This window comes from Petromyzon marinus (assembly GCF_048934315.1).
Source record: "Petromyzon marinus isolate PM22_M1 ecotype Great Lakes invasive population chromosome 80 unlocalized genomic scaffold, UKy_Petmar_22M1.pri1.0 chr80_unloc.3, whole genome shotgun sequence".
NCBI lineage: Eukaryota > Metazoa > Chordata > Hyperoartia > Petromyzontiformes > Petromyzontidae > Petromyzon > Petromyzon marinus.
Window position 1 is genome coordinate 537,277 of NW_027422631.1, and position 18,281 is coordinate 555,557.

At 53.1% G+C, this 18,281-nt stretch overlaps 1 protein-coding gene across 1 annotated transcript; it reads left to right on the forward strand.

The window, feature by feature from the left end:
• The first annotated feature begins 5,209 nt into the window (after nucleotides 1–5,209).
• On the forward strand, nucleotides 5,210–16,420 carry LOC142908354 (uncharacterized). Its single transcript, XM_076058922.1, has 5 exons — nucleotides 5,210–5,538; nucleotides 6,265–6,605; nucleotides 7,611–7,678; nucleotides 8,969–9,228; nucleotides 12,898–16,420. Exons 1-5 carry the CDS (start codon nucleotides 5,340–5,342, stop codon nucleotides 13,887–13,889), a joined length of 1,860 nt encoding a protein of 619 aa, XP_075915037.1. The 5' UTR covers nucleotides 5,210–5,339; the 3' UTR covers nucleotides 13,890–16,420.
• Nucleotides 16,421–18,281: the final 1,861 nt, after the last annotated feature.

An 18,281-nucleotide genomic window follows, 5' to 3' on the forward strand; every position in this document is an offset into this window, starting at 1 on the left:
TAATGTTGGAGAGTAAACCCACAACATTTACAAAAATAGTTTATTTTGTGTGTGTGATTTGTTTACCTTTCCTATACTTTGCACTCCTATCGTGTTTACTGTATTGCTTGGTGTTGTTGTAGCAGCCACATTATATAGATGAACGTAGTGGCGGTGGTACACCGTTACGCTGTGTAAAATAATCAGCACATTTTTGGCAATAATTACGTTTTTTTCCTCGCGATTCGAGACACCGGACAGAAGGATATTTCGGGTTGGTGGTGGTAGTGGTGGTGGTGCGTCAAAATCAGTTGTCGTGATGCCGTAGTGGCAGGAAGACGGAACGTGACACGAGCAGAATTGAACACGAAGCTTCGCAGTCTGTTGACGTACAGCGGCGCCCAGTCTGATGACGATCTGCTGCTCCGTGCTCCAGTCGTGCCCAGTGTGATGACGATCTGCTGCTCTGTGCTCCAGCGGCTGCTCCGTGCTCCAGCGGCAAGATTTGACTCCTCGTGCCCCTAGAGACTCGGTGGGACGGTTCCTCGATACGACTCGTGGTGTCGCCACCGCACGTTCGGAATGGGGGACGCGGCTGCTGAATCTGAGTGCAACTTCTGACGGAGAGTCCTGCAGCTCACTCAAGGGGCGACAGCGACGCCGTCGGGACTGTGAAAAATAAGAATAGGTTTTACGCTTTAGGGGAATGAAACAGGAGGCGGTTAAGATGTTCAAACACCAGATAGATTGTAGCTTTTGCAAGGAATCAAGTTACCGCATTAACCACGCGTACTTGTGGCGAACACGACAAACAAACACTCTCTGATAATATTTAATCGTTGTCTTTGAAACTGATTGGTCTACCCCAGAGACAGCCTTCTTCATGGTCTAGTCTCACCAGTGTCAGACCAGAGAACAACACCAAAAGGCGACCGGTACAAAGACAATGCAGCATCGAGAGCATTGATAGCTCGGGATGAGCAGCTACATGACGGGACCTTTTTGCGAGTATCAATGTGTGAAAAATAAAAATCGATTTTTCCCTTTCTGGCAATCAAACAGGAGGGAGGCGTTAAGATGTCCACACACCAAATAGATTATTCCTTTTGCAAGGAATCAAAGCTACTGCATTAACCACGCGTGCTTGTGGCGAACACGACAAACAAACACTCTCCGATAATAATCACATCGTCAGGACTGTGTTACGAGGAACCGGTGTGTCGCTATGCTGCACCGGTGTACCGCCAATACGTCCAAATAACAATGACCGACTGCCTCCTTGCGCAGGGATGAACCCGGCCCAGCCCGAGTTCATGCGCGCACGCGGCAAGCGCAGGGCGAGGGGAAATGGAGCGGAGTGCGGGCGGTCGAGCGACTCCGACGAGGAATGGACGAGGAGGAGGAAGAGGAAGGAGGTGGCGGTGCACGGAGGACGAAGAGGCGGAGGAGGCAAACGTAAAAGGGCGCTTGCACAGCGTGCAGAAACCCCCTGTAGACTCACACAGAGACCCCTGTAGACTCACGCAGAGACCCCCTTTAGACTCACACAGAGACCCCCTGTAGACTCATACAAAGACTCCCTGTAGACTCATACAGAGACTCCCTGTAGACTCATATAGAGACCCCCTGTAGACTCACACAGAGACCCCCTGTAGACTCACACAGAGACCCCCTGTAGACTCACACAGAGACCCCTGTAGACTCACGCAGAGACCCCCTGCAGACTCACACAGAGACCCCTGTAGACTCATACAGAGACCCCCTGTAGACTCACACAGAGACCCCTGTAAACTCACACAGAGACCCCCTGTAGACTCACACAGAGACCCCCTGTAGACTCACACAGAGACCCTCTGTAGACTCACACAGAGACCCCCTGTAGACTCACACAGAGACCCCCTGTAGACTCACACAGAGACCCCTGTAGACTCACACAGAGACCCCTGTAGACTCACACAGAGACCCCCCGTAGACTCACACAGAGACCCCCTGTAGACTCACGCAGAGACCCCTGTAGACTCACACAGAGACCCCTGTAAACTCACACAGAGACCCCTGTAGACTCGCACAGAGACCCCCTGTAGACTCACACAGAGACCCCCTGTAGACTCACACAGAGACCCGTGTAGACTAACACAGAGACCCCCTGTAGACTCACACAGACCTGTGTAGACTCACACAGAGACCCCCTGTAGACTCACACAGAGACCCCTGTAAACTCACACAGAGACCCCTGTAGACTCACACAGGGACCCCTGTAGACTCACACAGAGGCCCCCTGTAGACTCACACAGAGACCCCCTGTAGACTCACACAGAGACCCCCTGTAGACTCACACAGAGACCCCCTGTAGACTCACACAGAGCGCCCTGTAGATTCACACAAAGACCCCTGTAGACTCATGCAGAGGCCCCCTGAAGACTCACGAAGAGACCCCCTGTAGACTCACACAGAGGCCCCTGTAGACTCACACAGAGACCCCCAACCCATGGAACCTGGTTCTGTCCTGTGATAACAGTCTGTTAAGGCTGCACAAGGGAGATCATTAATTTATTTGTAAATATGTGAGTGAGTAAATGCCTGCATGCGTAAATACACACGTGGGTGTGTTCACACGTGTGTGCGTGTGTTAACGGGTATCCATGTGTTCACACACATGGACACGTGTGTGCGTGTGTTCACTTGTGTGCGTGTGTTCATGTGTGTGTGGGTTCACACGTGCGTGCGTGTGTTCACGTGTGTGTGCGTGTGTTCACACGTGTGTGCGTGTGTTCACGTGCGTGTGTTCACGTGTGTGCGTGTTTTCACGTGTGTGCGTGTGTTCACACGTGCGTGTGTTCACGTGTGTGTATTCACACGTGTGTGCGTGTGTTCACACGTGTGTGCGTGTGTTCACGCAGGAGGAGGCAAGGGGGCTGCTTCACGCTGGGCTACCGTGGGAGAGTCGCACGCGAGGGCAGCTCCCAGCAAGCGCAAGGTCTCTGTGCACGGCGCACGGCACTCCTCTCGTTACAGCTGCTGTTGTTGTTGTCTTTAGTTTGTTGACCTTCCCACGCACCTCCCATTAGCGAGGTTGGCTACGTACGGTGCCAAAGAAATTCAACATACGTACGGACTACTAAACACTACTATACCAGGGACGTGCGGTCAGGGGAGGCAGGCGAGGCTTGAGCCTCACCTGTCATATACTCCAATGAAAATAGCTGTTACGAAAAGTAAAAAATAAAAAATTCCACTGCTCTGTTATAAATGTAATTTCTGTATAATCCCAATCATTACAGAGAGATGGTAACAGGCACGCGCTTATTGCCCGCGCTCCATCCAGTTTCTGAGGAGTTGCGCAATCAGAGGGGATGCTGAGCTCGTCGCTGCCTCACCTCTCGTCTCCCTGTATTTGCAGCGGAGCTCCGCAAATTTGGCGATTTTGACGATCAAAATTATTGGAGTCGTACAGAAATGACGAAATACAGATCAGTGGAAGAATCTTAATTAGTATTTTATTACTTTTTACTTTTCGTAGAAGAGGCTTGGCCTGCCATACCCACCGAGGTTCAGCATGACGACGGCATGGTTATGCGTGATGTATGGAATCAGATATACAGAATCAGAATATCAGAATTAGAATATGTATTGTACTGGAGGAATCCGATGAGGTGTCAGGGTCGAGATCGAACCCGCGACCTCCTGCGTACCAGGCGAGGGAGTTAACATCTCCTAGCCACCGCTGGTCACCGCACCAACTCTGCCCCCCACACCCCCTTCCGATCCCTCACCCCACCGCCCCCTCCTCTCAGACTAAAGCGGAAGCTCTGGAGTACGTGTGGAGCATCTTGCAGGGCGTGGAGGAGGAGCAGCAGCAGGAGGAGGAGTTCAGGGGATTTGAGCTGAGGGAGGTGCACAAGGCCAGGATGGCGATGTTCAGGCTGGAGCGCAGAGCCACCGCCTGCAAGGAGGCCCTGAGGGTGGTGCTCCAGAGGATACGTGGAGGTGGGTAGCCTGCAGCGGTGATTTCTATTCACACCGCAACTCCACACTCCCCTCTATTCTCACCGGAACTCCACACTCCCCTCTATTCTCACCGGAACTCCACACTCCCCTCTATTCTCACCGGAACTCCACTCTCCCCTCTATTCTCACCGGAACTCCACGCTCCCCCTCTATTCTCACCAGAACTCCACACTCCCCTCTATTCTCACCGGAACTCCACGTTCCCCTCTATTCTCACCGGAACTCCACGCTCCCCCTCTATTCTCACCGGAACTCCACACTCCCCTCTATTCTCACCGGAACTCCACGTTCCCCTCTATTCTCACCGGAACTCCACGCTCCCCTCTATTCTCACCGGAACTCCACGCTCCTCTATTCTCACTGGAACTCCACGCTCCCCTCTATTCTCACCGGAACTCCACACTCCCCTCTATTCTCACCGGAACTCCACGCTCCTCTATTCTCACCGGAACTCCACGCTCCCCCTCTATTCTCACCGGAACTCCACACTCCCCTCTATTCTCACCGGAACTCCACGCTCCCCTCTATTCTCACCGGAACTCCACGTTCCCCTCTATTCTCACCGGAACTCCACACTCCCCTCTATTCTCACCGGAACTCCACGCTCCCATCTATTCTCACCGGAACTCCACGTTCCCCTCTATTCTCACCGGAACTCCACACTCCCCTCTATTCTCACCGGAACTCCACGCTCCCCTCTATTCTCACCGGAACTCCACACTCCCCTCTATTCTCACCGGAACTCCACGCTCCACCTCTATTCCCACCGGAACTCCACGCTCCCCCTCTATTCTCACCGGAACTCCACACTCCCCTCTATTCTCACCGGAACTCCACGCTCCCCTCTATTCCCATCGGAACTCCGCAATCTTCCGCTGCTGCTGTTGGAAGTCGCCACTGCTGTTGATGCTACTGCTACATGTGCCCCCGTCAGTGCTGCTGCTGGTACTGATGCAGCCTATGAACTAAACAATGTTTATTTTACCAGGGTGAGCCCCACTGAGCCGTGTAGCTGTTTTTTCAGAAGCGTCCTGGCTATCACAAATGATAGCTCAGCAAAGTGACTTGTCACCATCGTCATCACGTGGACATTTATAGGAGGCCAAATTACCCTCAACGCGTGACGTCGATTCTGAACGTCGAGGGGAAAACCGGAGGACCCGGAGAAAAATCCGCACAACCACGGGGAGGTACAACACGCAGACTCCAAACGTACAGCGTGGGTCGTCAGGGTCGGGATCGCACCCACGACCTCCCGTAGACCACGCGAGGGAGTCAACATCTCGTCAGGGAGGAGAGAGAGAGAGAGACGCGCGGGCTCCAGATGTACGGCAGGCTTCGTCAGGGTCGGGATGGAACCCACGACCTCCCGTACACCGCGAGAGGTGGTCAACATCTCGCCGCGTTTGCCCGCAGGCTCCTCCGTGCCGCCGGCCTCCTCCGCCCAGGCTGCGGCGGTGTCGCTCAGCGCTCGCTCTCGCTACGGCCTGCGGCAGCGCGAGAGGAAAGTCTACACAGAGGTGGAGGAGCCCCAGGACGACGACTTCTTCTGTGAGACCCCCTGCTGCCTCTACCTCTCTCTCTCACTTTCTCACTCTCTCTGTTACTCTCTCACTCTCTCTCTCACTGTCACTTTCTCACACTCTCACTGTCACTCTCTCTCTCTCTGTCACTTTCTCACTCACTCTCTCACTGTCACTCTCTCTCTCACTCTGTCACTTTCTCACTATCTCACACTGTCACTCTCTCACTCTCTCTCACACTGTCACTTTCTCTCTCTCTCTCACTGTCACTCTCTCACTGTCACTTTCTCACTCTCCCTCTCTTACTCTTTCTCACCTATCTCTCTCACTGTCACACTCTCACTGTCACACTCTCACCTATTTCTCTCTCCCTTTGTTACACTCTCACTTTCTCACACTCTCACCTATCTCCCTCTATTGCTCCCGCGCTCTCACTCGATATATTCCACCTGCTCCCTCTCACTCTCTCCCCCTCGCCCTCCCTCTCACACGCTCCCTTTCTCTCACTCACCTCTCTCTCTTTTGCTCCCTCGCTCAGGGATGCTGGCAGGTAGGGAGGGGAGGGATGCAGGGAGGGTTACAGCGGATACATCTCCGATGAGCGAGCTAAATAAATTCACCATGCAGAGAGGGAGGGAGGGAGGCATTTGTCTGGAGCGCTCCTCACCCTCTCACTCTCTCACAGTGCCACTGCTGCTGCTGCTGTTGCTACTGCGATTCGCCCCCCTCCTGCTGCTGCTGCTGTGGCTCTCAGTCTGCGAGCTGTGCAGGGATTTCTACCTGGGGGAGTGCTCCGTGCACGGCCCGCCAGAGTTCATCGCGGACGCGGCCGTGGCCCCGGGAGTGGCCGACAGGGCCCGGCTCAGCCTGCCCCAGGGCCTCACCGTCGGCGCCTCCTCCATCGCCGGCGCCGGCCTCGGGGTGTGGAGCAACAGGAAGAAGCTGCCCAAGGGGGTGATGTTTGGGCCCTACCAGGGAGAGGTGTCTGAGGAGAACCCCGTGAGCGAGTACTGCTGGCTGGTGAGCTGCTGCTGCTGCCACTGCCACTGCTGCAGCCTCCTCCTATTCCTACATCATCATCGTCGTCGTCGTGTGTGGAGAGGAGGCTCGTGAGGGAGATACAGAGAAACCCATAGCTTCACACAGTCACCCACAGACTCACACAGAAGAGACCCAGAGACTCGCACAGAGACCCAGAGACTCGCACAGAGACCCACAGACTCACACAGAGACCCAGAGACTCGCACAGAGAGACCCACAGACTCATACAGAGACCCACAGACTCACACAGAGACCCAGAGACTCACACAGAGCCTTAGAGGCTCACACAGGGACCCACAGACTCACAGAGAGACCCACAGACTTGCACAGAGACCCACAGACTCACACAGAGACCCAGAGACTCACACAGAGCCTTAGAGGCTCACACAGGGACCCACAGACTCACAGAGAGACCCACAGACTTGCACAGAGACCCACAGACTCACACAGAGACCTAGAGACTCACACAGAGACCTAGAGACTTGGACAGAGACTCAGAGACTCACACAGGGCCCCACAGACTCACAGAGAGACCCAAAATTTCACGTCATTATGAGTTCAACTTGTAACCCACAGTAGCCGCTCGCTCGCAAGGACAGAACAACTTCGATGCGTAAGGAGGAACCACAGACTCGTGGTTCCTCCTCACGCACTCCTTACGCAAAAATAAACCACGACACCTCGCGGCTTATCTCGTCAAGAAGCATAAACCATCATCACGCAAACTCTGTTGATGCTCGCAGCAGCAGCAGCGGCGTTTGGCGACCCATCGTGCAAAGACGATGGTCAGCGCATGGCGCGGCTCTTACAGACGCACTTCTGCGGCCGTCTGGAAGGTTCTTGCTTCCAATATGAGGAAGCCACTGGGAGCTATGCACTTTTAAATCTTGTAGATTTAAAATTCATTTCTTTAGAACTGCTCTTAGTGTTTAGTTTGTTGTCCTTCCCCCCGCACCTCCGATCAGCACGGTTGGCTACGTCCGGTACGAAAGAAGTTCAAGTTACGGTCCAACTCACGTGAGTTATCTGTGGATCTGCTCGTGTGCGTGTGTGTTTCAGATTTACAAAAACAAAAAGGATCGTGAATATGTTGACGCTCAGGATGAATCTAAATCAAACTGGATGAGGTGATTCTTGTCTTAAGGACCACTGCACAGAGAGACCAGAACCACTCCACACAGAGACCAGAACCACTACAGAGACCAGAACCACCAAACAGAGACCAGAACCGCTACACACAGAGACCAGAACCACTACAGAGACCAGAACCACTACACACAGAGACCAGAACCACCACACACAGAGACCAGAACCACTACACAAAGTGACCAGAACCGCTACACACAGAGACCAGAACCACTACAGAGACCAGAACCACTACACACAGAGACCAGAACCACTACACACAGAGACCAGAACCACCACACACAGAGACCAGAACCACTACACACAGAGACCAGAACCACCACACAAAGTGACCAGAACCACTACACACAGAGACCAGAACCACTACACACAGAGACCAGAACCATGACATACAGAAACCAGAACCACCACACAGAGAGACCAGAACCACTACACATAGAGACCAGAACCACTACACACAGAGACCAGAACTACTACACACAGAGACCAGAACCACTACAGAGACCAGAACCACTACAGAGACCAGAACCACTACACAGAGAGACCAGAACCACTACACACAGAGACCAGAACCACTAGACACAGAGACCAGAACCACTACACACAGAGACCAGAACCACGACACACAGAGACCAGAACCACCACACAAAGTGACCAGAACCACTACACACAGAGACCAAAACCACTACACACAGAGACCAGAACCATGACATACAGAGACCAGAACCACCACACACAGAGACCAGAACCACTACACATAGAGACCAGAACCACTACACACAGAGACCAGAACTACTACACACAGAGACCAGAACCACTACAGAGACCAGAACCACTACACAGAGAGACCAGAACCACTACACACAGAGACCAGAACCACTAGACACAGAGACCAGAACCACTACACAGAGACCAGAACCACGACACACAGAGGCCAGAACCACTACAAACACCAGAACCACCACACACAGAGGCAAGAACCACTGTACACAGAGACCGGAACCACTCGAGGCCAGAACCACTACACACAGACCAGAAGCACCATACAGAGTGACCAGAGCCACTACACACAGAGACCAGAACCACCACACACAGAAACCAGAACCACTGCACACAGAGACCCTGGGCCTCCCCTTGGTCGACTCGGCATCAAATGAGCACCCGGTACTGAGCGTGGTTCCAGCCCCACCACCCCAACGTAGCGCCCAGTGCCGGCCATTAATAGGCGCTCGCTAACGGCCCCACCCCGCCCCCCGCGTCTGCCCCCGCAGGTTCGTCAACTGCGCGAGGAATGAGCAGGAGCAGAACCTGGTGGCCTTCCAGCACCGGGGGCAGATTTACTACCGCACGTTCCGTGCCGTGGGGCCCGGCTCTGAGCTGCTGGTCTGGTACGGCGAGGAGTTCGCCCAGGAGCTGGGCATCGCCTGCGAGGCCGAGCCCTCGCGACGCCGCAGCAGCAGCAGCGAGTTGGCTCCCAGGGCCACCGCCAGAGACCTGCAGCCCGTGCAGCCTCCACCAAGCGAGGAACACTGTGAGCACCGCTCACCAGAGACTCACCACTGCTCACCAGACTATAGCCACCACTCACCAGAGATGATAGCCACCACTCACCAGAGATGATAGCCACCGCTCACCAGAGACGATAGCCACCGCTCACCAGAGATGATAGCCACCGCTCACAAGAGATGATAGGCACCACTCACCAGATATGATAGTCACTACCCACCAGAGATGATAGCCACCACTCACCAGAGATGATAGCCACCACTCACCAGAGATGATAGCCACCACTCACCAGAGATGATAGCCACCACTCACCAGAGATGATAACCACCACTCACCAGAGATGATAGCCACCACTCACCAGAGATGATAGCCACCACTCACCAGAGATGATAGCCACCACTCACCAGAGATGATAGCCACCACTCACCAGAGATGATAGCCACCACTCACCAGAGATGATAGCCACCACTCACCAGAGATGATAGCCACCACTCACCAGAGATGATAGCCACCACTCACCAGCAATGATAGCCACCACTCACCAGAGATGATAGCTTCCGCTTACCAGAGATGATAGCCACCGCTCACCAGAGATGATAGCCACCACTCACCAGAGATGATAGCCCCCACTCACCAGCAATGATAGCCACCACTCATCAGAGATGATAGCCACCACTCACCAGAGATGATAGCCACCACTCACCAGAGATGATAGCCACCACTCACCAGAGATGATAGCCACCACTCACCAGAGACGATAGCCACCACTCACCAGAGATGATAGCCACCACTCACCAGAGATGATAGCCACCACTCACCAGAGATGATAGCCACTGCTCACCAGAGATGATAGCCACCACTCACTAAAGATGATAGCCACCACTCACCAGAGACGATAGCCACCACTCACCAGAGATGATAGCCACCACTCACCAGAGATGATAGCCACCACTCACCAGAGATGATAGCCACCGCTCACCAGAGATGGTAGCCACCACTCACCAGAGATGATAGCCATCACTCACCAGAGATGGTAGCCACCACTCACCAGAGATGGTAGCCACCACTCATCAGAGATGGTAGCCACCACTCACCAGAGATGGTAGCCACCACTCACCAGATATGATAGCCACCACTCACTAAAGATGGTAGCCACCACTCACCAGAGATGATAGCCACCACTCAGCAGAGATGATAGCCACCACTCACCAGAGATGATAGCCACCACTCAGCAGAGATGATAGCCACCACTCACCAGAGATGATAGCCACCACTCACCAGAGATAATAGCCACCACTCACCAGAGATGATAGGCACCACTCACCAGATATGATAGTCACTACCCACCAGAGATGATAGCCACCACTCACCAGAGATGATAGCCACCACTCACCAGAGATGATAGCCACCACTCACCAGAGATGATAGCCACCACTCACCAGAGATGATAACCACCACTCACCAGAGATGATAGCCACCACTCACCAGAGATGATAGCCACCACTCACCAGAGATGATAGCCACCACTCACCAGAGATGATAGCCACCACTCACCAGAGATGATAGCCACCACTCACCAGAGATGATAGCCACCACTCACCAGAGATGATAGCCACCACTCACCAGAGATGATAGCCACCACTCACCAGCAATGATAGCCACCACTCACCAGAGATGATAGCTTCCGCTTACCAGAGATGATAGCCACCGCTCACCAGAGATGATAGCCACCACTCACCAGAGATGATAGCCCCCACTCACCAGCAATGATAGCCACCACTCATCAGAGATGATAGCCACCACTCACCAGAGATGATAGCCACCACTCACCAGAGATGATAGCCACCACTCACCAGAGATGATAGCCACCACTCACCAGAGACGATAGCCACCACTCACCAGAGATGATAGCCACCACTCACCAGAGATGATAGCCACCACTCACCAGAGATGATAGCCACTGCTCACCAGAGATGATAGCCACCACTCACTAAAGATGATAGCCACCACTCACCAGAGACGATAGCCACCACTCACCAGAGATGATAGCCACCACTCACCAGAGATGATAGCCACCACTCACCAGAGATGATAGCCACCGCTCACCAGAGATGGTAGCCACCACTCACCAGAGATGATAGCCATCACTCACCAGAGATGGTAGCCACCACTCACCAGAGATGGTAGCCACCACTCATCAGAGATGGTAGCCACCACTCACCAGAGATGGTAGCCACCACTCACCAGATATGATAGCCACCACTCACTAAAGATGGTAGCCACCACTCACCAGAGATGATAGCCACCACTCAGCAGAGATGATAGCCACCACTCACCAGAGATGATAGCCACCACTCAGCAGAGATGATAGCCACCACTCACCAGAGATGATAGCCACCACTCACCAGAGATAATAGCCACCACTCACCAGAGATGATAGTCACCACTCACCAGAGATGATAGTCACCACTCACCAGAAATGATAGCCACCACTCACCAGAGATGATAGTCACCACTCACCAGATATGATAGTGACCACTCACCAGAGATGATACCCACCGCTCACCAGAGATGATAGCCACCACTCACCGGAGATGATAGCCACCGCTCACTAGAGATGATAGCCACCGGTCACCAGAGACGATAGTCACCACTCACCAGAGATGATAGTCACCACTCACCAGAGATGATAGCCACCACTCACCAGAGACGATAGCCACCGCTCACCAGAGATGATAGCCACCACTCACCAGAGATGATAGCCACCACTCACCAGAGATGATAGCCACCATTCACCAGAGATGATAGCCACCACTCACCAGAGATGATATGCCACCACTCACCAGAGATGATAGCCACCACTCACCAGAGATGATAGCCACCACTCACCAGAGATGATAGCCACCACTCACCAAAGATGACAGCCACCGCTCAACAGAGATGTTAGCCACCACTCACCAGAGATGATAGCCACCACTCACCAGAGATGTTAGCCACCGTTCACCGAAGATGATAGCTACCACTCACCAGAGATGATAGCCACCACTCACCAGAGACGATAGCCACCACTCACCAGAGATTATATCCAGCACTCACCAGAGATGATAACCACCACTCACCAGAGATGATATCCACCGCTCACCAGAGATGGTAGCCACTGCTCACCAGAGATGATAAGCACCACACACACTGCTAAGGTGCAAGTTCGTAACAGGTGTGGTGTGTAGTAGTCGTAAACATCGCCACTGGGGAGACAAAGGCGGCCACGTGTGGTGCTGGCCACCCTCCCACTCGTGTGCTGTTCTGGCCTTCATAGATGCCCGATAACAGCACTTGCCCCAAAAGTGTATACAGGCTAGACGGGGGTTCTTTGTCTTTGTGTGTATATATAATGGGGCCCACTGCACTACGAACCCGGCCACCTGAGTTCGATTCCCACTCACGGCCAACGTCAGTGGTTAATATTTAGGCCTCCCCTAGGTTGACTCAGCCTCAAATGAGTACCTAGCTTAAACGTGGAAACATCACCACTGGAGAGACAAAGGCGGCCGGGCCTGGTGTTGGCCACCTACTCAATCGTGTGCCATGCCGGCCTTCATAGGTACTCACAAACAGCACTTGCCCAACTGATATGGCTGTTGGGGACCTTTACCTTTGTATATACACACACGTGTTCAAGAGTGTTCATGTCTAGCTGTTGGTGTGTGCGCGCGTGTCTTGTGCCTCTGGGATGACGCAGGTGGAGTGGGTGTGGAGGTCACAAGGCTGCCGTGTCCTGCCTGCAACCGTCAGTTCATCTGCCGCTCTAGTCTAGAGCATCACGTGCAGAGGAGACACCCCACTAAGACCAGTAACAAAACTCATCAGTGTGACCAATGTCCATTCAGCACAAACTACAATAATTGCTTGAAGATACACCAGAGAACACACACGGGAGAGAAGCCGTTCAAGTGCAACGTGTGTGAAAAGGCGTTTGCACGGCTATCAGCTCTTCACAGGCACCAGAGAACACACACGGGAGAGAAGCCGTTCAAGTGCAACGTGTGTGAGAAGGCGTTTGCACATCTACAACACCTTCACAGGCACCAGAGAACACACACGGGAGAGAAGCCGTTCAAGTGCACCGTGTGTGAGAAGGCGTTTGCAGACCTATCCAGTCTTCACAGCCATCAGAGAACACACACGGGAGAGAAGCCGTTCAAGTGCACCGTGTGTGAGAAGGCGTTTGCATGGCTATCAGCTCTTCACAGCCACCAGAGAACACACACGGGAGAGAAGCCGTTCACGTGCAACGTGTGTGAGAAGGCGTTTGCACATCTACAACACCTTCACACGCACCAGAGAACACACACGGGAGAGAAGCCGTTCAAGTGCACCGTGTGTGAGAAGGCGTTTGCACAACTACCAGATCTTCACAGGCACCAGAGAACACACACGGGAGAGAAGCCGTTCACGTGCACCGTGTGTGAGAAGACGTTTGCACGGCTATCAACTCTTCACAGCCACCAGAGAACACACACGGGAGAGAAGCCGTTCACGTGCACCGTGTGTGAGAAGGCGTTTGAACGGCCATCAACACTTCACAGCCACCAGAGAACACACACCGGCCAGAATGCATTTTCTCATCCACGTGAAAACAGAAAAGTCAGCCATCCTGAGCACAAAGCGTACAGCGCCGAGCTGTGAATTAGTTTCAAACAACAGGCCACGTGATTAGCCGAGGCTGTGCCACTCTTGAAACTGATTTTGAACGTGAACACGGAAACCTACGGAATCCTCCTACACCTGCCTCACACCCTGTGGGGGGCGGGAGATTAAACCGGTCCCAACCACTGCACGTCCCCACCCCACCCCCACCACCTGGGGGTCCCTGTGTGTGTGAGTGTGCAGAGTCCCCCGTGCAGAGCTGCACTGTTGTTACCCTAGAGGGGGGCACCGCAGGGCGATCCACCTACAGATACCCCAGTCTGCACGTCTCCCGCCGGTCTCCGTGAGCACCGCGTGCCGTCTCGTAGCCCTGCCCCGTGCGACGTACGTACAGTGCGTGCAGCGTGCGCAGTGTGTGCAGCGGTGAACGGTGAAACCCACCCCGTGACCGGTGACACCCCGTGACCGGTGACACCCCGTGACCGGTGACACCCCGTGACCGGTGACACCCCGTGACCGGTCACAAGCACCCCGTGAACGGTGACACCCACCCCGTGAACGGTGACACCCACCCCGTGAACGGCGACGCCCACCCCGTGAACGGCGACGCCCACCGCGTGAACGGTGACACCCACCCTGTGAACAGCGACGCCCACCCAATGAACCGTGACACCCACCCTGCAACTCTGCGGATGTCTCGGACGTGGGAAAGTGTTGAGAGATTCTCTGCGTCGTCCCGGTTGCTCGCGTGTCGTCGCACGGTGGTGGCGCGCGTTGACTCTTACACGGTTAAGAAAGTTGAGCGTTAGTTTGTGATTCTGTATAAAATTATATACTTACTTAAACTAACAAACATTATCTTGGGATTTTACTAAGTAAGGTCCAACAGAATATGTAGAGGCTCTTTTATCAGACGCGACCACCTGGCCATCACAAATGAAAGCTCAGCGAAGTGGCTCATCATTGTGTGGACATTGATAGCGGCCAGATACTCTAATTGCGTGATCTCGATTCTAAATGTCGAGGGGAAAAACCGGAGGACCTGGAGAAAAATCCACACGACCACGGGGAGAGAGAGAGAGACACGCGCAAACTCAAAATATACAGCAGGCGTCAGGGTCGGAATCGAACCAACGATCTCCTGTATACCAGGAGAGGTGGTTAACATCTCAACATGCGTTCAGAGTATTTGGCTGCTGTAAATGTCACGTGATAAGCCACTTCGGTGCGCTGCCGTCATTTGTGATAGGCAGGTCGCTACCGCACAGCTCAGTGGGGGCCTTACCTGGAAAAGTAAAGTGAAGTAAAAAAACAAAAACCTGCTGTTGAGAATGACCTCACCGGACCGGTGGAGGCAGCGCTGACGTCTTGGTCCCAGTTGGCAGCGCCGGCGTCTCGTTGGTTGTGAAGGCAGCCCAGCTCACACAGCCCGTGCCGGTGTCTCCAGGAGGTGGGAGCGACTTGCTCTGTGTCAGTGTCTCCAGGAGGTCCCAGCGACCTGCTCTGTCAGTGTCTCCAGGAGGTCCCAGCGACTTGCTCTGTGGTGACACTTTGCCGTGACAGAGGTTTGTTCTTTGTTGTTGTTGTGTTAGAGATCTCGTAAACATAAACATTGTGTCGTTAACCCACCGTCACCCACCACCATCGCCTGACACGGCCAATCAGTCAGGGTTTGTCACGTAAACGAAACGTGCCAATTGGTTACCAACTTCAGCACACACGGCGCTTGTGTGTCGGGGAGAGTGAACCCACCACAGCGTTTACAATTCGAGTACCGGTGACGTTTCGCCGGCGATTAAATAACAACGGCGACCGGCTTCATCGGGCGACGTGCCAGGATTGTGATCCAACGCCATCTAACCCGGCGGCAACGACGACAAAAACCTTCGTCGCAGATACCGCCGGTCGCGAGAGACCGCGCGTGGCGCTTTGTGTTGCCGTCGCGTTGCCGCGAATCGTCGAAGCGCGTTCACGGTCCGTCGTTCTCCTGCAACGCGGCGGTGGTTGTTGCGTTCCTGAAGAACAACCGCGTTGTGGAGAAATAATTTAAACTATAGGGGGGGGGGGGTGAAGCGTGGTCCGCGATAACACACGAGATGATGGGCAAGACGGAGGCGGGACTAAGACCGAGGCGCGTGGGTAGCGTCTAGAAGCATCCAGCAGCATCCCAACGCCTCCTCCTCGTTGCGACGCCGCTACGCCGGGGGCCGCCGCACGTAGAACCGCTTACTCCTACTCGCGTTGAGACGTAGTTCCGTTCGCTCGGTCGCGTCGCATCCAATCCGCGTCCTCGTTACGGACGGCGTGTATCCCCTTACGATACATTCACGGCGTTACGTCGTCCAGTTGGCGTCGTTAGAACTAACACGCAGCGTTGTAGCGGAACCAGACTGTACCCGTTGTCTCCTGCTGTTCAACGCAGAGGCCGCATCGACCATTACAATAGTCGCTGTAGCCATTGCGAGCCCCAAGTTGTTGTTGGCTCCCGGCTCTTAAACTCGCGTTTTTCTGGATTTTCTTGTTGTTATTCTGTCTCTCGCTGTTCAAATAAACCAACCGTTAAAATTATAGACTGATCATTTCTTTTGTCAGTGGGCAAACGTACAAAATCAGCAGGGGATCAAATGCTTTTTTCCCCCTCACTGTCATCTGTAATCGTTATACACAGCAGCACCTGGTCACAACTGCTCGCCGCTGATCCTAACAACACCAATCCTAGTCGTCATCCCTGCACGTCAAGGATGGTAAAACTATGACCCAACAAACTTACACATCACACTGTCCTACAGACTTCACTTCACACGCCCCTACAGACTTCAATTCACACGCCCCTACAGACTACAATTCACACGCCCCTACAGACTACAAATCACACGCCCCAACAGACTTCAATTCACGCGCCCCTACAGACTTCAATTCACACGCCCCTACAGATTTGTGTTGGTCACGTGCCTACCTTTCCTATACTCTGCACTCCCATGGTGTTTGTTGTATTGTGTTTGTTGTTGTGGAGTTCTGACCCCGTGCCCCTACTGTGGACGTCTGTGGATAATAAAGAGCTTCACAGCTCATCGGATTCCTCCTCCAGAATAAACATTTTTTTAACTTAAAAACTCTGATGACGTCACTGCGTGGTGACGTCACGCGTCTCGCCCCCCCCACTCCCCCGTTACCCCCCACTCACGCCCACCCCCGATGCCCCCACCCCCCACTCCCCACCACCAACCGCCGCCATTGGCCACTCAGTGACGGCGACGTCCCCACGGCGCCTGTGCCAGGCTGGGTGCACTTCGAGGCTGCCGCGTGAAGTGAGGTGGTGACGTCACGCGAGCGTTGTGTTTAACGATTACAGTGGCACGCGGCCTGCACTACGTGAGGGTTACTTTGACACAACGTTACCTCTATCTGGGGTAAAGTTACCTCTATCTGAGGTAAAGTTACCTCTATCTGAGGTAAAGTTACCTCTACCTGAGGTAAAGTTACCTCACCTGAGGTAAAGTTACCTCACCTGAGGTAAAGTTACCTCTATCTGAGGTAAAGTTACCTCTATCTGAGGTAATGTTACCTCTACCTGAGGTAAAGTTACCTCTATCTGAGGTAAAGTTACCTCTATCTGGGGTAAAGTTACCTCTATCTGGGGTAAAGTTACCTCTACCTGGGGTAATGTTACCTCTATCTGAGGTAAAGTTACCTCTATCTGGGGTAAAGTTACCTCTACCTGAGGTAAAGTTACCTCTACCTGAGGTAATGTTACCTCACCTGAGGTAAAGTTACCTCTATCTGAGGTAATGTTACCTCTACCTGAGGTTAAGTTACCTCTACCTGAGGTATAGTTACCTCTACCTGAGGTAATGTTACCTCTACCTGAGGTTAAGTTACCTCTATCTGAGGTAATGTTACCTCTATCTGAGGTAAAGTTACCTCACCTGAGGTAAAGTTAACTAACCTGAGATAAAGTTACCTCACCTGAGGTAAAGTTACCTCACCTGAGGTAATGTTACCTCTACCTGAGGTAAAGTTATCTCTATCTGAGGTAAAGTTACCTCACCTGAGGTAAAGTTATCTCAACTGAGGTAAAGTTACCTCATTTGAGGTAAAGTTACCTCGCCTGAGGTAAGATTACATCTACCTAACGTTATATTACATCACAAGGGGCACAGCAAAATGACTCTACAGTTATTTTGCTGTGCCCCTTTTTTACACCTGATGAAGGAAGCTTGTGTTGCCTCCGAAACGTCGTGATTTAATTTAGTTGTTTTATTTAATTTTTTACCTTCGTCACTTTACCGAAAAAAACAAATAGTATGAATCCTTATTCTTGGTTCTTTCGGTAAAGTCACCACGTAGAAGGGAAACAATAAAATAATAAAAATATAAAACAATAAAATTCTCACCTGATGATGATTGCTTCTTGTGTTGCAGTCGAAACGT